The sequence below is a fragment of the Rhyacophila brunnea genome, unplaced genomic scaffold, assembly GCF_057557595.1.
Source record: "Rhyacophila brunnea isolate RB1 unplaced genomic scaffold, BYU_Rbru_1.0 scaffold_17, whole genome shotgun sequence".
NCBI classification, from domain to species: Eukaryota; Metazoa; Arthropoda; class Insecta; order Trichoptera; family Rhyacophilidae; genus Rhyacophila; species Rhyacophila brunnea.
This window is the reverse complement of record NW_028232827.1, coordinates 24178340-24202409: the sequence shown is the minus strand read 5'-3', so window position 1 is coordinate 24202409 and position 24070 is coordinate 24178340. Positions and strand designations below refer to the sequence as shown.

The 24070-nt window shown below is 35.2% G+C and overlaps 4 protein-coding genes across 8 annotated transcripts in view; 2 read left to right on the top strand and 2 right to left on the bottom strand.

The window, feature by feature from the left end:
• Der-2 (Derlin 2) overlaps positions 1-3240 on the bottom strand; it is a 12774-nt gene extending 9534 nt beyond the window's left edge. The window contains exon 1 of the mRNA XM_085944343.1: positions 3071-3240. Within this exon, the coding sequence (XP_085800469.1) occupies positions 3071-3097 (27 nt within the window). The 5' untranslated portion in view covers positions 3098-3240. The remainder of the gene's footprint in view (positions 1-3070) is intronic.
• On the top strand, positions 415-3022 carry LOC147073845 (trafficking protein particle complex subunit 13). Its single transcript, XM_085944446.1, has one exon. It carries the CDS (start codon positions 442-444, stop codon positions 1744-1746), a length of 1305 nt encoding a protein of 434 aa, XP_085800572.1. The 5' UTR covers positions 415-441; the 3' UTR covers positions 1747-3022.
• On the bottom strand, positions 3207-8434 carry LOC147073843 (enkurin). Of its 3 annotated transcripts, none has more exons than XM_085944344.1 (2): positions 8397-8434; positions 3207-4503 (listed from the first exon to the last, which is right to left on the bottom strand). In XM_085944344.1, exon 2 carries the CDS (start codon positions 4196-4198, stop codon positions 3485-3487), a length of 714 nt encoding a protein of 237 aa, XP_085800470.1. In that variant the 5' UTR covers positions 4199-4503; positions 8397-8434; the 3' UTR covers positions 3207-3484. The 3 variants fall into 3 exon arrangements, with proteins under 3 accessions (XP_085800470.1, XP_085800472.1, XP_085800471.1); XM_085944346.1 differs by lacking the exon at positions 8397-8434 and adding an exon at positions 7795-7901 and having other exon boundaries at positions 3207-4245; XM_085944345.1 differs by lacking the exon at positions 8397-8434 and adding an exon at positions 7795-7859 and having other exon boundaries at positions 3207-4222.
• Chro (chromodomain-containing protein chromator) lies at positions 8207-24070 on the top strand. 3 transcript variants are annotated; one of them, XM_085944336.1, is made up of 16 exons: positions 8207-8362; positions 10597-10694; positions 11788-11921; positions 12560-12748; positions 12972-13148; positions 13365-13547; positions 14608-14798; positions 15274-15450; positions 16141-16343; positions 16747-16959; positions 17070-17200; positions 18750-18875; positions 20016-20171; positions 20723-20839; positions 21066-21801; positions 22671-24070. In XM_085944336.1, the coding sequence occupies exons 2-16, from the start codon at positions 10607-10609 to the stop codon at positions 22781-22783; spliced, it is 2934 nt and encodes a 977-aa protein (XP_085800462.1). In that variant the 5' UTR covers positions 8207-8362; positions 10597-10606; the 3' UTR covers positions 22784-24070. The 3 variants fall into 3 exon arrangements, with proteins under 3 accessions (XP_085800462.1, XP_085800464.1, XP_085800463.1); XM_085944338.1 differs by having other exon boundaries at positions 8230-8362; positions 12975-13148; XM_085944337.1 differs by lacking the exon at positions 8207-8362 and adding an exon at positions 8687-9288.

The window sequence follows — 24070 nt, the reverse complement described above, 5'->3', positions numbered from 1 at the left end:
TATTGGTCCACATCATACTATTATTATGTTGGTGATCAGTAAACGATGCTGCCAAGTAATATTACCTAAATCCCTGCTTAATACCCACTATAGCTGTGCTTGCACTAAGTAGTCTACGTTTAAGTATCCGTCAACCGTCCGTAATTGCAGCTTTTAAAAAGCGCTCCAAAAACTAATTTCATTACAATTTTTAAAACTAAAAAAACCAAGTAAAAATATATTTTTTTTTAAGCTTTAACTAAATAACGTTTTTATCAATAACAAAAATGTTTAAACTGCAATATTATTATACTCTTTTAAAACTAATGGATGCTTATGGAAGGTATAAATGCAAACATATAAACTTAGACGTATTATAAATGTTAACATGTTGTTTATATGAAGTATCCATTGACCATTTTTTTCTCTTCTTGCAGCATTAAATTTGGTCAATTCCGTTGGATGTTGGTACATTACCTAAATGTCAGTTTTGACGTTTATAATTACATTTACATTCTAAAAAGATATTCTGCCATTCATGAAAATATAGAAAGTATGGATTACAAAGATTCAAGCGACCATCCGGTCGCGTTAAAAGTTATGAGGCTCACTCGACCTACGCTGATGAGTCCTCAAATCGTCACTTGCGATGCTAAAGATTTACCGGGAAACCTTTTGAATAACTATCTGAAGGATGACATCGTAGCCGTGAAGGGAATGGAGACTCTAGCGGCCGGTCAATTTTTACTTTTACCTCAGAGTTTTGGTAATATTTACCTGGGTGAAACATTTTCGTGTTACGTCTGCGTCCACAATGAGACCGATCAAGTCGTGAAAGATGTGTCGGTGAAAGCAGACCTGCAAACCAGCTCTCAACGCATTCCTCTGTCGAATCATCAAAATCAGTCCACCTGTATCGCGTTAGGCGCAGATGAGACCGTCAATGATGTCATCCACCACGAAGTCAAAGACTTGGGAACTCACATATTGGTCTGCGAAGTGAGCTACATGACAAATCTGGAGACGGTGGCGTCTTTCCGCAAATTTTTCAAATTCCAAGTCGTCAAACCCCTTGACGTGAAGACAAAGTTTTACAATGCTGAATCGGATGAAATATATTTGGAAGCCCAAGTACAAAATGTCACAACCGGACCGATTTGCCTTGAAAAGGTTTCATTAGAATGTTCGCAACTTTTTACCGTAAAATCTTTGAACGCATTAGAGGACGGTTCCTCTGTTTTTGGAAGCATGAATTTACTTCAACCGCAAGCTAGCTGTCAATACCTATACTGTTTATCGCCACAACCTACTTTAACATCAGACTTAAGAAAACTCGCCGCCACCACCAATATTGGAAAGCTGGACATTGTTTGGAGATCTAATTTGGGAGAACGAGGAAGGTTGCAAACCAGTCAACTGCAGCGGATGCCTCCGGATTACGGTGACATCAGAATGTCTTTTGAATCGTTGCCCAGTAAAGTTAAACTCGAAATTCCTTTCGAGTTTAAATGCAAAATAACGAATGCCAGTGAAAGACAAATGGAGCTCATCTTAAAGCTTAAATCAATCGACAATTCGAGTTTATTGTGGTCAGGTATATCAGATAGAAAAATTGGCTTTTTGGAGCCTGGCGCTGCAACTGTTGTTACTTTGTGTGCGTTTCCCATTGCGGCTGGATTACAAACAATAGCTGGAATATCATTAATCGACGTATTCTTGAAAAGAACATATGATTACGATGATTTGGCATCAGTATTTGTAACGTAATCATTCCTACATTTTTAGATAAATGTATTATATTAATTTATCTGATAAAATATTATTTATCTTTATTGTAGCTCTCTAATAAATGAAATGTGGTTTTAATCATCTTTCTAAAAATATACAATAGGAAAAGAGTACCTATTTAGTACTTCAGAATCACTACGTAAAATGTTTGCCCTTTTAAAACCATTTACTAATTAACTGATTGGAATACTAAATTTGAGGTGTTGAAGATTGAACAAAACAAGTGCACTGTTAGCCATGGTGCGTAAATCGACATCAAAGATAAACATGAGATTGTTAACTCAACATTTTACAATTGATGTTTCTTTAAATTTATTACTGTTTTTAGTATTTGAGTAGAACAAGTCAGGCAAAAACATTCAAATAATAACAATATTTCTTACACAATGTTCAGTTATGTACATAGATGACTGTTTCAATTCTGTTTCACAGAATAGTAGGTGTCTTATCTGGTGATATAACTAATTTTTAATTATAAATATATACATTTAATCCTCAGCACCTCATGAAACATAAAATATCGTTTTTATATTGAATTATCTGTCATATTTTAAGATTTACCGCAATTTAGAGTCTTCATTTATTCCAAACCTTCTGATTAAAAATTAAAATGTCACTCAAAGAATCATAATTATATTATTATAATATTGTAATAACTATTTACTCATTGTTACTTACACTTAAATATATTTTTTCAATAACTTGTCTTATTTTCTTACACAGAAATAATAAACAAGCCAGAATATAATGGAAATCCAGATCAGCAGACTTATTCTAGCGCACCATGTACACTGTTAAAGTGCAACTATGGAAACATGAATTGTATATTAATACTTTATTACTTCCGCGACATTGTGCGTCCTCAAGTGTTTGTTTTAGCTTTAACATCAGGTGTTTCTGCTAGAGTAAGTCCGCTTCTTCCTGTCTAATAACCCGTTTACACGTGCATAGATTTACTGCTGACAGTACGTATTATCGCTGCCATAACAAGAAAATGCACATGTAAACACGTATTATCGTGCAAGTTGCATACATGGATCAAAAAAGTTCATCAGCTTCTGAATTTTCACGCGACAGTTAGAACTTGTGAGACATCTACGCCTGCGCAGTAGAACGATAGTGGCCAGCCTGCCGGTAGAAAAACAAACTACACCGCATAGAGCATTTTTGACGTTTATTTTCACAACCAGTGAAATAGCACCATAAAATGACTACATCACATCTCACTCACGCTTGAAGAATGAGATTGGCGAGACGGTTAGCACTTTTACATGTAAACAGTTATTATCGCGAATTTACTCACTATCAGTGCCAGTAAATCCATGCACATGTACAGGCGCTATAATAATTCAAAACATTCTACCATCATACTGACAAATAGATATAAATCTGAAATGTCTCAAAAACTTTAGGTATAATAAAAACACTTCATTAAGCAGGACATAATATTTAATTTTGAAATAATTGTTATAGGCTTAGGTACATTAAATCATTTAAAGAATCTGTTAAGAAAAAGAATTGTAATGAAATTCCCAAGCTGTTCAAACATTGAAAAGATTGTTGCGCATTTTATTCATAATTTACGTACATAATACATAATATAGGTACAACATCAAAATAAATATCAGAATAGTCTGCCAATATTTTTTTTAATAATCGCATTGTGTAATGTTGCTAGGTATATATACTGATACAAAATTCACAATAATGCGTAACATTACTCATATATGTAAATAAATGGGTGAGATTTAACCATTTCAATATCTTTTTCTAATTTATTTAGTTGATCTTCCAGCTTTTTCTTTTTTATAACCTTCGGTGTTGTATCGGTGAGAATTGGCAACAGGAGAAATTGTTTTTGTAGCTCAGACCAATTCTTCATAAGTCCATCAAGTAGTTCTTGTCTTTCTTCAGTGCTGATAGGCGTGCATAGAGTTTCCTTGTTATCTAGATAGTCTTGATACTCTTTGAAATTCTTCCCCATTTCGTCACGATGTTTCACTAAATATTTCGGTAAATTACCATATTTCTTATCAAAAACGTTTACCATTCTCAAACAATCATCTTTGTAAGTATGCCCATTGTGCGTGTCAACCAGCTTCTTATCTATAGGCTTAGAAACTCGATGCATAGCAGACTTAATATTTTTTATTTTAAAGTTAATACAGGGCTTATCTTTTTGTTCTGGTGGAGAATATTTTGGTAATGGTGGTAATGATGCATCTGCCAGACATCCTTTGTGTTTGTTAGCCCCCTCTACAGGTTGAATATTTTCCACATTCTTTTGGTTATAAATTTTCGTTTTGGCATTCTTTTTTATGCGTTTTCTATCGTCTGATTTGATTGTTTTTTCTTCGTTAATGGATGTATCATAATTATGGACAATGTTGTAAATAGTTTCATTGTGCTCCACCACATTTATGATAGACATGTTTTTTTAAATTTAGGTTGTCAACTGATAAATATATAATATATATTCTATAAGAAATGATACAGTGCAAAATTCAATTATACCAAGATTGCTTTAACAAAATAAGAATGGTTGCTTGGCAACACAACACAGTAAAGCTGTCTGTTGTACAGTGTTGCTAACTATAGGTACCATAGTTAGATTTATAGCTTTGCACCACGTATCGTTTTGTTTTTGCGAAAAATGTAAAATTGTATATTATACCAGTGACTTTCAAACTTTTTCATATCACGTAGCCTCAGTGTATAAAGATTTTTTCACGACGCCTGAAAAAAACATCTGCACGTGACTTGATGGTAATGTGTTTCTAGCATTGTGTGCCCAGTTATAAATCTAGGAAAAGTGCAGCCCCCTTACATTTTTAATTTGAAATTGTGTATAAATACATTACTAATTTAATATGTAATGCTATTAATTATAGATATTATCTTCTTGAAAATTTTTTTGAAACCATCTAAGCTGAGATATGCTTTTCAATAACGATTTTTATATCATGTCAGAAAACAACTTGGAGATCACAAACTGGTTCAAAAATCAGATTCAGCATAATGACTGTGTGGCGTCTATCACTGCATTGAATTAAGACTGTCTGGAATCGTAAAATCTATTGAAAAGCCCGCGGTGCACAATTTGAATAGGTACCATTGAGTTGTACTATAATTTATGTCAGAAGTACTATAATTTTGTTGGATTTGATACGAAAGAGAAATGCGTACTATCTTTTTATTCAGACATACTAAAATAGATTTTGAACTATTAAGAATGATAACAACACTGCCGAGAGGGCCGCTTATATGGCTATAAGGTAATTATTCATTTTTCATAAGATAATGACAAATTGTCTTATCAATAATTATTGGTGATTCCAAAGATGTTTTTCTTCTTGCAGATGGAGCCTTCTCTGATTCAGAAAGTGCCATTTTTATATTCAATAAATCTAATCTGTCTGCGTTTGTCTAAAAATTAGTTGTCCTAGGCCAAGTTTGGCGAACCTATGGCACGCGTGCCAGAGGTGGCACGTACGAAAATGTAGCTGGCACGTGAACGATTTACAAATACAATTTTTTGTACATAGTATTTCCGGACTTCTCATTATTTATATTATTTCATATTTCCCTACACCCATACATTTTTAATCTGGCAACACTGCCATTGACATTATATTGCTTGTTATTTTGCCTGAAACATAATTGCTAACAATATTGAAAACATTGTTTAGAGTTTAAACAATATTATTGCAATTAAATTAAATTACAAAATATTCAAATACCCACTTCACATCCGTCTAATAATAATTGGTGTTGATTTTTCGTATATTATCTATGGTGTTGATATAGGACAAAAATGTGGTAGAGTTGCCAACCAAAAATATTATATGGCAACAAAGAAACGAAAATTTGGGTTGAGAATCACTGATTATCAACGAACTGAATAATGTGCGCGATAATTCATGCAAGGTAGCTCATGCAAACCATCTATAAAAGATTTTCTTCAACATCTGTAGTAGGTTCTTATAAGTAGGTATTATTTTTACAATGTATTAATATACAGTAAAATAATTTAAGTTCACGACATTATTATATTTTCACGATTGACATTATCAGTAGGTACCTATTCATTTTCATGATAATATTTATGTTGTAAGTATAAACATTTGAACCCATTTACGTAGAGGCCAATCTGTTGCATGAACATATTGAAAATAAATTATACTGGAAGCTGTGAAACATCGCGATAGTGAACGGGTTGTATTCGTAGTAGGGCTGCCAACCATTACGAAATATCCGGGACTGCATGTCCTACGTAGCCATTAGAATAAACAAGATTATGTTGGTAGTAATCTAGCAGATTATTCTGTATAAATTATTTTTCATCAAATGTTAAAAAGAAGAGAAATATAATACATGAATTGAATAAGTCTATGTTCCATTATCTTGCCGGACTGGAAAAATTATGGAAGGTTGGATGATGTTTATAATATTTAATTTAGTTCGGGTATCGAAACAAAAATAGCTCCAAACTACAAAATTTTACGTTATTTTGGCATTGTAGATTGACGTAAAACGTAAGTACTAGTTCGATAAAATCGATATAATATTACGAGGTAAATAGGTATCCTATATTTTTTTTTTCATGAGATTCAAACGATTCATTAAACTCAATACTGACTGCTAAAATACATATTTTACGAATCTTTTATGGATATATTGTTATCGTATGGATTTATAGTTAAAATAATATGCTAATTATAAAAATGTCCATTTGACAACCGGATGGGGAAGTCGGTATTTTTCGCATATAAATGACTGGCCGGACGATAAATTGATTACTAGGATATTTATTAGGATTTCAAATCTAAGAGACACACTACCTTCGCAGTACTTATAAAATTATTATTATCTTCTGGATTGAAGGTACTCCACTGAAAAATACTGATTTGACTTTCACAGTAGCAGCTAGAGTCAACCAGATTTTACACATTTTGTAAATTAAGTAGGTGGTTAAGGAACGTTGGCAACCCTAACAACAGCTTGTGCAATCTGACCAAAAATTCTGGACCAACGACAGTTGACGCTACATAAAAAGAAAACCTAATTTCCAAGAGATAATACATACTAATATATTATCACTCAATAATAACGTGTGATTTTTTTAAAGTAGGTACTTACCCTACCATTAACGTACCTACCTAGTATGATATTATATTATAAAAGAGATCATATCTTCATTGTATGAAGGTATGCCCGTCCACCTATACCTACGTCATTATTATATTATAAGGTAGGTACATCTCTATTGTTTTCTTCTATAATTCAACAAAAATGCAGATGCTGCTAATTCCGAATGTAGGTACCAAATCTTGAATTCGAGTAAAAGCAATGCAATAATTCATCTTCTATTTTATTTTGACGACGAGTGACGAGGAAACCGGCTAGGGCTTTTTTTAAACTAAAATATTACAATAATACTTAACAATAATAAATTATTGTTTATTCATATTGTTACCTAAATCCATAGGAAGGTAGATAGGACAATGGACGATGTACCCTAGGTAGGTACTACATATATTATTGCGTTTACCAGAGAACAAGAATATTCGCTTGGCCGGCGGAAATTGATCATCCACAGTGTGATTTTTATATTGATAGGACTGATTTGACTATACCGAATTATTTTTGTATTCATTCGTCTGCACAGATATGATTGAACGAATGGCTGATAACCAATCCTCATAAGTTTGTTCGCTAGATATACTCCCATAAGGTGTAATAATAAAATTATGCTTCACGTGCCGAGTCTGAACACGAATTATTATGTTGATTTACCCCTTTTTACCGCGGGCTAATAAAATATAAATCTACTTAAGTATGAATTTATTCCCGGAATTGTCTCAACATTTTAAACAAAACAAGATGCATTTTGACTTTTTAGATTATTTATATTTTATAGAATGAATAGATAGGTACGTAAGAAATCACAAAATTTAACGAGTGATTCGATTTATTTACTGTTTTTCATTATTTTTAAAGCTAATAAATTACAGATTATTATGCTACCTATGTGTTTTCAGCAATTAGGCACCTACTTCACTTGATAAAATGACACTGTTAATCTAGTTCCGTACTATTGCATGATTTTTATAACATTGTCTTTAATACTTTTCAGATTACAATGAGTATTTTTGTCGTGCATCATTCCATTGAGCTCAAATTGCAAATTTGGCTAGGAATAATAATAATATGTACCTACTTATTTATATTATTGTCGCTAAATGTGTCGCCAAAAAAAATTGTACACGTTGAATGTCGGCATCAGCCGAAGGATTGTTTCTTTAACCGCGACACGCGGTGCTAGTTCAAAATTCTCGTAGCCGATTGGAGGGTATTCATACATTCTCAACTGTGATTGGGTAATATGGATTTAAAAGCCACACCGCGGAGAAAACGAACGGAAATTGAAAATAGCCATATAGAGGTCAGCACAATCGGCGTCAAACGACGCATCGAATTGTTAGTTTCGCCCGAACTGCAAATTGCTTTGCTTCTGTTGGTTATATTTTTATTAATGTCAACATAGTCATTTTTAAATATTGCCCCGAAATATTAAATACAACTAATTCATTAGGTATGTAATTTTTAAAAGACAGTTTTGTTCTCACCCCCTGCTTGTCAGTTGACGTGTTGAAAATTTATTAGTGTTTTTCGATTCAGTGGAATTATTTTAGTTACATTTTTTATTGATGGCATTATGTGTATTTGTAAATTGCGCGAAATTCAGTTTCTTCAAATTGTGCAAATGTATATTGTGGCTTTTAATGACTTATTAAACCGTACGTAATTGATAATAATGCAGTAATTCACAATAATGATGTGTACCTTTGTCCGTAGGCGGAATATCGCATTGGCGGGAACCTTATCTTATAAATATATTTGCATTCACGTAGGCAATAAGTTCTAAACTTTGTGCATCACAAGGATTTAAGTATTAGTTTTTCGAATGCGATTTTATCCAGTTTCTAGTTCCAAATTCGGAGTTCGGTTGATTCAATGATTCATAATGTTTCAAGTTACGTGGAATATGCTTCCAGACAAATAACTTGGTTAGGCACACGTACATATTGCAAAAAAAATCTTCTGCATTATTCTCCGATTATAATGTAACGCTTTAATGCCAAGTTATCAATGGAGAAAGACTACTGTACATACCGTGTTTGTATTTATTTAAACATGAATGTGTAGGTATTCAAATGTGAAACAGTAGACGAGTAGACTTTGCAATGACATTTCGTATACCTAACATAACGGAACAACCGGCGACCTCCGAACAACCAGGATTTTTACTTATTATCATTTTAAAATAAAAACGTCCTTTTCTAATTTAACTCATTGGTGAATGTATGCCACGCTGTTCTTTTGTTTAGTGAATCGTACAAGCTACATACTAATATATAATCGAATTTTAAATTTAATAATCATTACGAGACATACACCAAAAATGCTGAAGGGACCATAGGTACCTATATGTGGATGGAGATTTTTTTTTAAGTGAAGGTGAAAAAAGTTACTGAAGCGTCAATTACATTGAGCTTCTTTATGAGCTGTTTGTTGGCGACTTTATAATCTGCCTGTAAAGTCGCCCAGTGTAAAGCCTCAATTACATTGAACTTCTTTACGAGCTGTTTATTGGCGAATTTACAATCTGCCTGTAAAGTCGCCCAGTGTAATCATCGAATAAGCTAATAAGCAGGTTGTAAACATTATACCGAGATAAGTTGAAAGCCGGTCAACTTTACACGCTACACGCCGGCGTGTGGGCCTACTGCGTCTGCGCAGTACCAACCTCCCGGTAAAAAAACGAACTACGTTCCGTCAAAATAGTCGCTGGCTTGTGGCTTCTCAGCGAATGGAAATTTTTGTGTGTAATCATCAAATCGCAGTAGCTGAATCGCCCGCTTTTAAATTCGCCAATAAACAGCTCGTAAAGAAGCTCAATGTAACTGAGGCTTAATCATCGAACAAGCTAACAAGCAGGTTGTAAACACTCTACCGAGAAAAGTTGAAAGCCGGTCAACATTACACGCTACACGCCGGCGAGTGGGCCTACTGCGCCTGCGCAGTAGAGCGCAGTAGCAACCTCCCGGTAAAAAAACGAACTATGTTCTGTCAAAATAGTCGCTGGCATGTGGCTTCTCATTGAATGGAAAGTTTTGTGTGTAATCATCAAATCGCAGTAGCTGAATCGCCCGCTTTTAAATTCGCCAACAAACAGCTCATAAAGAAGCTCAATGTAATTGACGCTTAAGGTGATTAAATTGGCTGCAAATCATTTCACATCGCAAATTCATTTGTAGCAAACTTCACACTGTAAAAGGCTGGACATGTTAGAAACTGAAAGCGTTTTTAAGTAATTTTCGATTTTAATTATAAGCGTAAAACATGTTTTTAAAAAAAATAATCCATCAAAATAGCAAATAATATTATGTCATATCGGTACAAGTCAGTTTACGGAAGCCAGGCGGGAACAGCGCTAATTCTCATAGCCGATTTTGGCAAAATTCATGAATTCAAGAACCTTACCTAACTTAACCTAACAAATTATTCAGTATATCGGCTATTTTCAAAATTTGTTTGCCGCTGGCTTCCCTTAAATCGAAAAGAACCGTCATATCTATATAATGTATTATAACGAAATAGGCAGCTTAAAATGGCGGCTATTTAGAAGTGGTTATAACCGACATCTTCCAATCTAGTCTGAACCCATTTGAGTACATTGAAGTATTACTTCATTGGAAAGTTTTTATTGTGATTTAGTATGTTGCATTTTTTTCCTCTTTGTTAATTAAATCCACCTTTCTTCAGATGGTAAAACATGTCGGCAAACGATGAGAATGATCCGCCAGCCCAAAGCATGAATCCTGATCCCGATGACCTCAAGAAAAATCCAACTGCTATTAAAGGTATCCAATTATATGCATATAATTATTATAGTATGGTACTTTTAATTGGCTTGTTGAATTTATTGTATAAATCATAGAAATATAGTGTGAATTAATACACACAACCATAGAATTATAAAGTTAGTTGAAAAACAGATTGCAGATATTCCACACTTACAACTGTAACAATAAATCAAGATACAATTTTTTTACTCAATGAATGTATAGATACTACTGTCTGACAACAAGAAATCGGCGTTGATAGGAAGTCGCTGTAGTCGCATATAGAAGACGTCTCAGTGACGTACCTGTCATGGCGGCAACTCGTATTGGAGGCGTGCTTAAATAATATATCGGCTCTACTTTTAGATGAGACGTTTTCTTCGCAATAAACCAAAAGTTTACTAATAATAATTCTAACATCCCTAATCGCTTTACACATATTTTTATTGCAAAAAGCTTCAAAGTACGTAAATTTATAGATTTGTACACGACGAGAGCGTAAAATGAAATTATAAATTTGGGGGCATTCATCATATGAAAATGGAAATGAGATTAGTTGCACTGGAAGGGATTGTTAGTTCACAGTTTTAACACGTGTTCAAAGAAGTTCTTGTTAGACAATACCTAATTTTGTTGTAGTTAGGTAGGTTGCAGGCGGCTCAATTGGTAAAGTATATTGGTGTGAATCCTATGGATGCGGGTTCGAGTTTTGCCCTGTGTTTTATTTTTTCAATGTTTTTTCTAGTAGGTAGGTAAGATGGCCCCACGATGGCCGAGCAGTTGTCGAGGGTCCCAGGTTCGAATCCCGAGTCTGGGAAAATTCACATGTTGTTTTCCAATTGTGTTTGGACAAGTGACTAGCATACATTTCTAGTAAAAACAAAAATCTGTTGATAGTTGAGTTCAATACGAGCATGGTAAAATATATATATATATATCTGAGGTGTTATATAGGTATGTTGAAAAAATAAATATTTTTTCACTAAATATATTCTTGTTGTAAACTGGTGTAAATCTGCAAACTTCGCGCGCATAATGGGGCTTGTGTATATTTTGATCTACCAAATTCAGACAGATTGACTTGAGAGTTTCATGTATTGATAAATTACAGATGCTCAAGAAAAGATAGGAACAATGGACGTACTTGTGTGCGGAGAGTGTCATTCCGTGTTCCATTTCATTGAAGAGTTCACGGAGCACAGAGACTCGGTGGCGTGTTCTGGGCAGTCACCCGTCAGAGATTGTGTAAGTTATACTGATTCGAAAAAATCTTGCTACCACTATGTAATTTAAATTGTACAAGCGGCTAACTTATAGTTAAAATTCAAAATCCTGTACAATTTTTACATTTTCATATCGGCACCTGACCATCCCGGTGTCAACATATTCAGGTATACCGAATACAAACAATATGTAGCTGACATAGTAGCCTACACATATTTAAGTATTTATAGTCTGTCATAAGCATAGAAAATCCAGTTATTTTGTGTAATGTGTTATGTCAAATAAATACATTTTACTTTACCGACTAAAAGCTAAATTCATATTTACAATAGATATTTTTTTCAATGCACTAAGCGACAAAGCATTCCTTTATATATAGTCCAATAGAGTATATTTAAATCAGTTACTTACATACCTATTTAATATTTAATTGTTTTTTTGATCATATGGCAGCATTACTTGTATTATATCTGTTTATGTCGTGTGTATGATTTAAAATGAGTGAAGTATAGGTTTTCTTGCCTAAAGTATCAAATCTTTCTTTAGCAAAAACCAAAAGTCCAAGTGGCTAAAAAAAATTAATTGCATTTTTCTGGTTCTCAGGTACAATAATATATTTAGTTGATGTGAAATATATTAATCATGATTTTGATGAATAGACGGAGACGAAGCATCAGGTGTGGGCGTTCATGCTATGGAAGTGTTCCATGGTGACTCCAGAGGTGGGCGCCAACAGCTCCTGGAGGCTGTACCAGCAGTGGTGCAAGATGGATGAGAAGCAGAGGGAGGCATGGATAGCCGCCGGAAAAACTGTTCAGACATTCTCCAAACTAGCCACTACTAAATTGGTACGTAAATTCTAATTGATGACAATCATAACTGACTATATCTCTGGCCGATTATGTCGTGTTCACTACTTAATCAGACCCTAATAGCAAAGACGGTTGCCTGATGAAACCCTATCGCTTGCCAACCTTTTTTTTTGTAAAGGAACGAATGACTCAGAACTAGCGCAAAAAACGTTTTCAGTTGTTTGATTTTCCGCTTTTTGACACAAAGTTCGTATTTTAGCAGGCTGAGGTGAAATCTCCACCGTCAGTCGCAAAGTCGCCCGCTGGAGCGCCGACGCCCCGGCCCGATGACACGAATACTACCACACAAGTATACCCAACCCCTCGCCGACGGGGAAGACCACCTACCAAAAATTCCAAACTTCAACAAACGCCTCTCACTTCCTCCTCTGAAAAGGTTTGTGTTGTATTGCATAATCTTGATTGTTTAGTTGCTTCCATTGTGTCATACGTATATTAAAAATAATGTATCAGGATAATTGGTCGCTCGGATAAACTTGTTAAAAAAAACTATTAGCTACTCACTGATAATAAGTTAATAAAAAGTTTCCACAAGAACAAAATTAATGTGATAATCTATCCACATTTTTTTGTATGTATGTTTTAATTTTAGCATGACGATGACTTCAATCCGTCATCAAATGCAGACACTGATGATGAATCAACTATTAAAGAAGAAGAAGCCAAATTGAATCGACTCAAGGAGTCTGCCAAGATTGAAGCCAGCAGTGAAAAACCAAACCTCATTAAGAAGCTGGGGAGTGCTGTAACAATCACAAAAACATCCACGACAAAAGTAATTTACACGTTATGTCTCTTTATTCTTCATAACAAATACAGTATAACCCCTATTTTACGTTTTTTTACGACTGAAAAAAAAAACCTAATTGGTTAAATTAATAAAACCAAATGTTTCTAAAAAAATAACAAAAACAACATTCAATTTAAATTTTTATTGAAATTTTTTTTATTTTTTATAAGGATGGCGAAATTTAAATGTGGTCACGATCCTCAGCCATGAGTGCACGACCAAGAAGTGAGATTAGTTTGTTGCATTTTAGTTATGTAATTCTCACCTTATGCCGTTCGAATGTCACGACCCAATCATTGTCAAGCGCGCGTAACTCGCATATTTTCAATATTTCCGACGTAAATCGCGGGAAAGAAAAACGTAAATGCGGGTATTAAATGTACTGAAATACATCGGGACTGAAAAAATTACACGCAATTGCCGGGAAAACGTGAATTCCGGGCACGTAAAAACGAGGTTATACTGTATATAATTAACTAAAAATACAATTAAGTGGTTGAGAATGTAACTCTTACTTTTATTATTTATTTCACTAAAGGTCATTATATTCCAAATCTGCATTCATGTATTTATATCATTATTGTGAACGTTGTGAATAATAGCTAATGTTATGTTAAAAAAATGTTATTGTAAATGTACATACATACAGTATGTAATTACAGGGACTCAACTTAAATTGCAATAAGGGTGATTTCGACGATTTTCATCTGCTCTGCATCCTCTTCTGCAAAACTTATCCACTTTAATATTGAGATTTTGTATACATACAAGTGTGTATTAATATATCGATGACGGGTATGCGTTTGTTGACCCAAGTATATTGCTGCTTCCAGTGCTGCTTTACAGCTGAAAGTGAATAATATTAAAATACTTCTCATGTTTCTGTTTTACTTCGGAAAGATTGTTATTTACATTTCATTTAGAAGCAAGGTCTGGTTTTTAACCTAAATGCACTAGATGTGTAGGTACTATAATATATTTATGTCTCTTCAAAAGGAATCTGTAATTATGTAATTGACATATGGTGTGTTTGCCCATCGAGCAGGCGAAGATCCTTGCGGTGGTGAATCACCAGGCGAAGGTTCCGCAAGAAGGCCGTTTAGCCAAGAGAACTGAGAAACGAGAGGGTGAAAGCGATCTTGTCAATGAATTTGTTGTCGAGAAGATCCTCGCCAAGAGATTCAACCTCAAGAAGAAACAGAATGAATACCTACTTAAGTGGGAAGGATACGGACAGTATGTATTCTTTTTCATTCTTAATCTATTTATTTACACAAATATCACAACCAAAGATGTGTAAACATATGACAGTGAAACAAATAAGTACCCTCGGTCTACTGGTTAGGGTAGCTACAAGTGACTGCATAGTATGTAGGTTCATTGAGTAGATAAGCAACCAATAATACAACACTCATAAGTAAACAATATAAATACATTGAGTGTCACAAAGTAGCAGCCATCAGTTGAGTTAGCCGTGTTAATATCTGTGCAGTTTATCAATCATTTGTTTGGGAAATATGTCAAATGTACATTACAACAGTTACCATTAAAAAATAATTCACACCTATGTGCATCAATCTGCGAACAATTAAACAAAAAAAAACATGTTACATATTGTATATTGTGAACATCATGCAAAATATTCCTACTACATACCATTAATAAAGCTACCTATTTTTCTTTTCGTTAATTAAATTTCATTTAAAAATAGTGATCAGAACACTTGGGAACCGGCTGACAACATGGACACTTGCCGACATTTGCTGGAAGCTTTCGAGAAGCAGCTCGCCAGACAAAAAGAGTTGAAAGCGCTACAGGCGAGACAGCCTACTGCTGCACCCTCTGCTAGTTCTGCCAACTCTGCAACGCCACTGCTAACACCCACCGGGTAATTACATACCACTTATTAGTTGTCAGCAAACAATATATTTGACATTATTTTTTTTACCACTGAAATAAAAGTACAGTAATATCCCGACTTATGCGAACCCGGAGTTATGCGGTTCTTGATTTTTTTCATTTGGCAACGTTGAATGGTGTCTGGAAGAAACTTTGTCCATTTTTTTTTTCAAAAACGAGACGAAAACATTGCCAGAACCTGATCATGTCACTCATGTGATAGAATAAGTTGTTAATCTTGCCAGACAATTGGATTTGGAAGTCAACGAGATGTTGGATTCACATAGTCAGACGAATTTGTTGTTGTTTATGAAGCCATCTACATCGAAATAACTTTTTTATGTAACTCATTAGTTTTTTTAATATTTTGTACATATTGGTATAACAAAGTATGTACAAAGAATTGCAATTTTATTAAAAAATTTTCTTCTTAACTATTGTTTTTGTTAGTCCTTGGTCCCAATTGAACAAAATTCATATGTATTTATATGCGTTGTACCCTGACTTACTAAAAACAAAAATGGAATTGTTCACCAGCTGCCACCAGAATATTGCCAATTTTGTTTCTATCGATTTTTAATAACTGCCGCATTTGTTTCCAGACACTTCATATTTATTATTAGCGCAAATACTTTGCAGTTCTCGTGGTACTCAAAATTAAAATGCTTCATTCTTTCAGACGATTGCAACGCAACAGTAAAGCCAAAGCGATGGACCAGGTGAAGGCGTGGTGCGGGGCAGAGGCTGTCGGCATAGATCGCAAACAAAAGTTAATGGCGGAGACCCTTGAAGAAGAATCTCCAGCCAAACGGGTCAAGCGAGAACCTGTCTCCAGCGATGATGACACTGCTGTCACTTCACCCATCACTCCTAGCAAAGAGAGTAAGCATGTGACTCCTTGGATTATTTATCGCTTCCCTTGTCCACTCTCGAGGCCAGCTATCCTGTAGATTTATAGATTTCTCTTGTAAATGAGTTACAAATAAGGCTTTGAACATTTTCCCTCACAGATATTTGATTTTATAAAATGCTTCAAGGATTCCGCCATACAAGAATGGTTGGGAATCACTGCATAATAATTTTTTAGACTCAGTATTATCAATGTCGCAATGTTGGACATATTATAATGTACCTATGGTCTTTCTCTGTTAGTATGGTAAATTTTGGTCGATAAGGAAATGCATTCATAGTGCGGCGGTGAAATAAAACCTCATCGGTACTTCCACAGACTACATTCAATGTCACCTGTTCAATAGATTACTATGTATTTTTTTTGGTGTTTCAGAATCCTCAACACCGTCTTCACCAAACATCAAAGTTCTCCATTTGTCTTCCGATCAAAAGAGTGCCATCAATGGAATTCCGGGATCGGGATCCGGCGGCAGCCGAATAACCGACTCGGAACTTGTCAAGTCTCTGGGACTCGGTGGAAAGGGAATGACTAACATCAAAGGAGTCATCAAAGTTGATCCCAAGCAAATGCCCAGTCTGACTACCGGTAATTGTTGCATCATATTTAAAACCATCAAATAGTTTTCTAAATTATGTGGCTGTCACAAATAAGTTTTTATTTTTTTTATACATGTCTTAATAGTTTTGTATTTTCAGGTGTTTATATCATGTCAAAGAACTCTGGCATCGTGAAAATTGACTCTCCGGGTAAACTCGGCCAAGGCTTGAACATCGATCAGGATATCATTAGGAAACAAATTTTGGCAGCCAAGCAAGCCACACTGAAGGTGAATAAAACTGAGTAATTATATTATGAAATTTCGATAAATCTGTGTCCACTTTTGGAGAAAAAGTTTATCTTCCTTTCTCTTCTGTTTATAATCCATAATACAGTAAAACCTCGTTAGAAGAACACTGATAATTCGAAATTTGCCGTAATTCGAAATTTTCCCGAAAAAAAAGTCCCTTGACATTATTTTCATATAAAACCATACCTTTAATTCGAATTTCGTAATTCGAAATGTTTTCAGAGTCCCTGGCATACAAAAATATTCAATAAATCGTAATAAAGTACACTATTTCATGCGCCAGTCATTGAAAATTGTGACAGACTTTTCTTAAAAAATAAAAAAATACTTTTTTTAAGAAGGTAATAAAAATAATCCTGACATTTTATGACCCAATTCGGTAGGCACATCTATGATCGGCAACAAAATTAATGAATATCAAAAATTTTTTTTTTTCAAAATTTTAATATTTTTCCCCCATACATTTTATTATTCGTAATTCGAATTTTTTTTAAATTTTTGCTCCCATGGAATTTGTATTAACGAGGTTTTACTGTAGTATCAAACTCAGGTCAATTAGATTCTACTGTAATATTGGATATTACACCCACGATGGCCTAATGGTAGCGTATCAGCTTAGAATTCCGTGGGTTCCTGGTTTGAATCCTGGGTCTGGTAAATTCACATCTTGTCTTTCAATGTGTGTTTGGACACATCATGGACCTTATAAGTTGAGCAAGTGGCTAACATCCACATCTCTTGAAGATCAAAATCTGTCAATATAACCTCCACCCTGTGGAAGTCCATACGGATCCCCTTAGGATCGAACATGGTGAAGTATGTATTAATAGTAATATTATACATATTGTGTTACTTTGTTATTGTAGTTGGTAACTGTTTAATTTCCATAGATATATTTTTACATTATTATAATTTAACAATTATTTTTATTGCAGCTGGTTTTGTTATTTTTGGTTATAAGTGTATCATTGTTCTTTAGATCATGCCCATTTCAATCAAGCATTTAGAATAATCAGGTGTTTTATTAATTAGTTTTCATGTTAATATTGAATTTAAAAAAAAAATCATATTTGTTTTAAGTAGGATGTGTTTTTTTCCTGCGGCAGTTTAATTTCCTGTACCAAATTTAAAAAAATTGTAGCTAATTTAAAAATATTTTGTTAAACTCTTGCCCAGTGGCACATTGAAAATCGTCTCGACTGGGATAATAATCATAAATCAAAACTGAGCGCAACATGCAACTTTCGTATGTGCGTAAGCCAAAATTAATGGCAAAATGTAACATTTCGGGATAATACCTGCGCGCGCTGCATGTCAGTTGAAAATAGTTACATGTGACTCCAGCTGGTTTTTTCAAACTAAATGGTTTCAATCATGCGGTATGCGGCGGTAAATTTAATTACATGTGTTTTCTGAATGCCAACAAAATCACATCGACATATTTGACGTGTTGTACTCGAGACGAGTTTTGATGTGAGGGCCGGCTTACACGTTGGAAATAAGATTTTTATTGATTTATTATTTATAGAAAAAAGCAGAGAGCAACAATGCCGCTAAACTTGGCAAGGAGCAGAACCGGACACCCGGTAGACCTCCGTTGCGACCTGCTATTGCGGTCAAAAGTCCTGGACAATCTTGGCTGCCCCTTAATCAAGTAAAAACATTCTTTTGTTTCTTCATAATTGTTATCGTTGAGAAGCAAAAACCTTATTTTAATTATTGTACACTACTGTAATATAAATCACTATGTATTCTGTGCATAGTCCCACCTATGTAAATAAGTAGACTTGTGCATTATGTAGCCGATTTTCAGGGCCTAGAATTTAATGTGTAGCGAGTCAAACAAGTGGCACATCTAGTGGTGAAATTCAAACAAAAGTGACTGTGAGTGAGAGTTCTCCAATACATCCCGACCATGTCGTCCAATACACATGCTTTGTAAACTGAAATCAAGTAAATATGGTATTGAATGTCATTTACTAGTCACATCAAAATTGTATCTAGTACAGTAAAACCTCGTTAATACGAATTCCATGGGACCGAAAATCAAAAAAAACCTCACAATTTTCAGTGACTGGCTCATGAAATAGTGTACTTTATTATGATTTATTTAATATTTTTATATGCCAGGACTCTGAAATCATTTTGAATTACGAAATTCAAATTAAAGGTATGGTTTTATATGTAAATATTGTTCAAAGAGATTTTTTTTTTCACGAAAATTTTCGAATTACGGCGAATTTAGAATTATCAGTGTTCTTACTAACGAGGTTTTACTGTACCGATTATCTATACAAATACCAACCATGACCATTAGAATGAATGATTTGTATGCATTTATGTACACAAGATTTGTAAACGATGAACACATAGAGTGTGTTGTCATTTTAATACTAAATACAAAACTACTAGGTACACATTATCCGCAGTGTGTGAATTTATTCAAATAAATCATTGATGAAGAAACCAATAGATTATTTAAAGTTTTTATACATATTAACTATTAATTTATATTGCGTGCTTCTACGTAACATTGTAATATTTCAATTTAAAGATATTTTTAAAATTATGGAAAATTTTAATTATAAAAATGGCAGCACTTTCTTCGCCAAAAGTGACATTGCCAAGTTATTTATTGTTTTGCCAAACTTTCAGATATGCATGTGCTTTCTTAATTAGTTAGTTTTACATAATGTTGACCTATCCATTTGGCCCTTGGTAAATGAGTCAATCAACCCACAATTGGTTTTAATGATCGCTGATTTGTCTAATTTTATTATTTGTTGTGGCACAGATAAAGAGAAACTCACTGGGCACTCCACAGCAGATAGTAGAGAAGACAATCATCACACCCAGCGGGCAGAAGATCATCCAGAGAACGATTCAGAGAGCACCCGCCTCCGGCGAAGGGGCTTCCACTTCACCTCATCACAACAAACTGAGTATACAGGTCAGCAGCTCTCCTTGTGTTCATTATTTTGCAGATGTTCATTGCAAAACCGCTTACCGTCATTTTCATTTAATTATCTTCACATAATATTATATTACAAACAACCATTGATATGCTTCTTCCAGTGGACATTGTGTCTAATTAGATAATCTATGTGAAAAACAAAACATCTCCCATAAACGAGTCTACCCACGGAATTCTGAGTTTGCTAGGTAGGGTCCACTCATACAGATTTCATTCTTTTATAATGAATGCGGTTGATAAGTGAACTCTAACCGCATTCCAATAAGAGTGATTTTTCAGATGTTCATCAGAGGTCCTTATCTACTCTGCAAAATGTGTCCATTGAGTTTTTTATGCAGAGTTGTATCCTTAGGTATTATATTATGAATGGTTACAAAAGTTTGGACTGTTTGCATTTGAAAGTTGGGAAAAAAATATGACTTCAGTTTAAATCCTGGACTCTGCTAGTACTTAATTTCTATTATTTTAAGAATTGTTTGCATACTCATTACCGTTAATTTTTGATTTTGTTTTGTTTTTTTAATTAGGATCAGTCTTTACTGCGGAGGGTGGCAGCGGCGGCCAGAGGAAGAGGAAGAGGGGCAACTCAAATGGTCAGGGCGAGAGAGAGACCTACTCATAATATCCTTATGGAATTTGACCAAGTATGTTTTCTACAAACTTTTTTTTATCAATAATCTCGGTGAACGAAAAATTATTTTAATAAACATAGTTCAGGCTTAAAAATAATTTTATAGAATTGGAATTATTCTGTTCAGTTTGTTTGTAGTTTTCAATAGACTATGTATAGGTGATTGATGCATTCATTTCAAGTTATAGCAGAGAGAATTTTTATATTATTAATTTCTAATGTGAATGTTTCTTTTTCAGATGAATGGTTCCGATGCTGAGTCGTCAGACGACAATTATGTAACAGACCCCTTCCCCACTGACCTGCCTCCTATCCCCCCTCCCAGCCCCGATCGGGAACTCACCCTCTGTCCGCTCTCTGGAAAGAGGTTGGCGAGGGCGGAAGGAGAACCCACCCCTCCACCCACTCCTCCTCCCCCTCCCACGCCGCCGACGCCTCCACCTGTTGAGGAGACCGCCCACGACGTAGTCATGAAGGTGGAGATGAGCCCCGGGGGCACCACAGGTACCCTAGTGGAGGGCACACCGCGTCCCTCCCTGCCACGTCTCTCCTCCGAGGAAGGTGAGGAAGGGGAGCATCACGGGACTGTCGTGAAGCGGCTCTTTTCAACGGAAGACGGGGAGGCGCTATCAGAAAATGAGCCGCCCATTGTGATTCGGGGCGAAGACGGAGTGCTGTACCAAGTGGCCGGCAAGAATGAGGACGGCGAGACCCTCCTGGTGGAGGCAGAGACGGATGGTGGAGGTGAGGAGGGTGGAGAGGGGCAGTGTGTGTATGTGGCACAACAGGAGGGTGGCGAGGTGCTCACCATAGACACCTCGCAGCTGGCGCAGCTCATGCCACGACACGAATCAGCCGAGGGCGGAGAGACGCTTCCCGAGGGCCTGGGTCAGGTGGCCCTGCAGGTGGACGGCGATGGAGAGGACTCTACGCAAGTCATCGCTCAGCTTGTGCAGGCTGATCTTCCCTCACCTGGTAATTTATTCACTCAACTTCTCTATTCTTCTTCATCAATCTTTGTGGAATGATGGGAAATTTTAATACATAGTATGACTAAACACATTGATTTGTACCCGAATTGAAGCATTCACGATATTATAATACAAGAGTTGCTTGCTATCCCCATATTTTTAGATTTTGGTACCCCTGGATTCTACTCGTCTCAGGCTACACGTATATGGGCTACAGGCTACACAGATATGAAATGGGGCTGCAGTCCCCCGTATAAACCTTATAAAATTAGCTTTGAAAAATCCAGTTGGTTGCAAAACCTGCTATATTTTTGATGAGCTCGGTTGCATTTTGGGTGCAAAACCTGTCATCTTCAGATTTCAAACCATGATAACTATTGCAAAATGCTTTTGTGTACCAACGAAATATTATTTTTTAAATTTTTATAAATAAAAGCATAAGGATATCTTGCCTAGAAGTGTCAAAAACAGTTTTTATGATTTTGCCAAAAATCTGTTCAAACACACTTAGCAGGTTATGCATCTGGGCGACTCAATGTAGCTATAACCGCCTCTGAATAGACAGACATCATCAATTGTGATGACATAGATAGGCAGCCTAACACACTGATCCATAGTTATTTAGAATATTTTGATGAACAATCACAAAAAAATCACTGAAGTATTAAGTAGGTACTACAAATTAGTATGCAAGTCAAAACAGGTATCATTAGATACTGGCTAAGTATATAAATTTATAGTCGCCACCTTTCAATGTGCCTACATACATACTATTAATTTTTCTATGGCTCTAAACTCCTCGAGTGTCTGTTTTCTTAGATTCATAATATTGTATAAAAAATTAATGGATTTTGTTTTGATTGTTCCCTACAGGCGGAACAAGGCGAGTGGTGTTGCTCCTCCCCGACGGCAGTTTCACCATGACGGAATTAGACAACGAGCAGTATATCTCCATCACAGACGGGGGAGACAAGTCTCAGGAGTGAAAAGTCTCGAGACATATTTAACCCACCAATTTTCGACATGAGCCCTGAAATCTTGTTTCAGTTTCGCGAGTGACATTTTTGAATCCTGGTGTTAAAACATTTCAAAATGTGTCAAATCTGCAGTTCTTAACCTTTTCTTTACCACAAAACAAGTCAAGATGTAAAAAGTTTTTTTAAGCTAATGATTAAATTAGCTGCAATTCATTTTGCATTACAGATCCATTTGTTACAAGATCCACACTTGTGATTGTGATTTATTTGCCAGGCCTGCAATGAGATAAAAATGACTTGCATTTAGTGTTGGAAGCGTAAAAACGATTTTTAAACAATAATCTATGTTATTTAGAATATTTAGGTGAACAATCACAAAACATCAGAAATAACAATACGTAAGCAAGTGACCAAATGAAAACAGGTCACCGTCTAGTTACAAACAATGTAAGGCGGCTACCAATGCATAGAATATTTTTTTTTCCGTATCAATCACATTACGTATGTTCTGAAATCACCATCAGATGCAATACAAAAAGCTCAAAAATTCCCTCTACAATCACTTCCAAACTCTGAATATTATCCTAAAGCTTTTGCGGACTCTTTGCAAGGACACAGCGCCTATAGGGTTCTGCTGATCACAGGTTAAGAACCACTGTATTGTACTATAATGACGATATGAACAGTATTGTGTTAACTATATTACAGTAAACTCTCAGTAATCCGCCGCTCGATTATCCGACAACTGCTATAATCCGCCGGTATTTTTACTAATTAAAAGTACAAAATCAAGCTATATAATTCGCCGGTATTCGATTGTCAAATTCAGTAGTCCGCCGCGTACAAGTATACAACGCAGATGAGACGGGTTTTCATCGCGAAGAAAGTAATGTACCAGGGAGGAAAGTGCCCAAGGACCGCATCACAATTATGCCAAGCTCCAATGCGCAACCAGGACACAAAATGAAGCTTTTGGTCATAGGAAAAGCCAGGAATCCTAAGCCATTCAAGAATATCTGCCTCACTGAATAACTGGTTGTGTGAAGTGATTTACTGTTTAATATATAGTTAATAAACTTAGTTTATAAATATGTATAATTTAGTAAATCCTTGATTTTGATTATAAATAAAACCGTAATTTGCTAGTACAAATTTCTCAAAAAAACTATTTTTACGAAATACTCGTTTTAAGGCTATACTTCAGCTGAGGCATGGTCTAAAAAGATTGTGACTACGCGACGCGCAGATTGTGCAAACGACGCGTGCAGAACAAAATATAATTTGTCATAAAAATTC

Bases quoted from the DNA above. Each gene is read 5' to 3' on its own strand.
- LOC147073845 (XM_085944446.1), top strand. From the start codon at position 442: ATGTTGGTACATTACCTAAATGTCAGTTTTGACGTTTATAATTACATT.
- LOC147073843 (XM_085944344.1), bottom strand. From the start codon at position 4,198: ATGTCTATCATAAATGTGGTGGAGCACAATGAAACTATTTACAACATT.
- Chro (XM_085944336.1), top strand. From the start codon at position 10,607: ATGTCGGCAAACGATGAGAATGATCCGCCAGCCCAAAGCATGAATCCT. The intron at 14,799-15,273 runs GTATGTATTCTT...ATTTAAAAATAG, and splicing joins AAGTGGGAAGGATACGGACA to TGATCAGAACACTTGGGAAC. The intron at 17,201-18,749 runs GTGAATAAAACT...TATTATTTATAG, and splicing joins CCAAGCAAGCCACACTGAAG to AAAAAAGCAGAGAGCAACAA.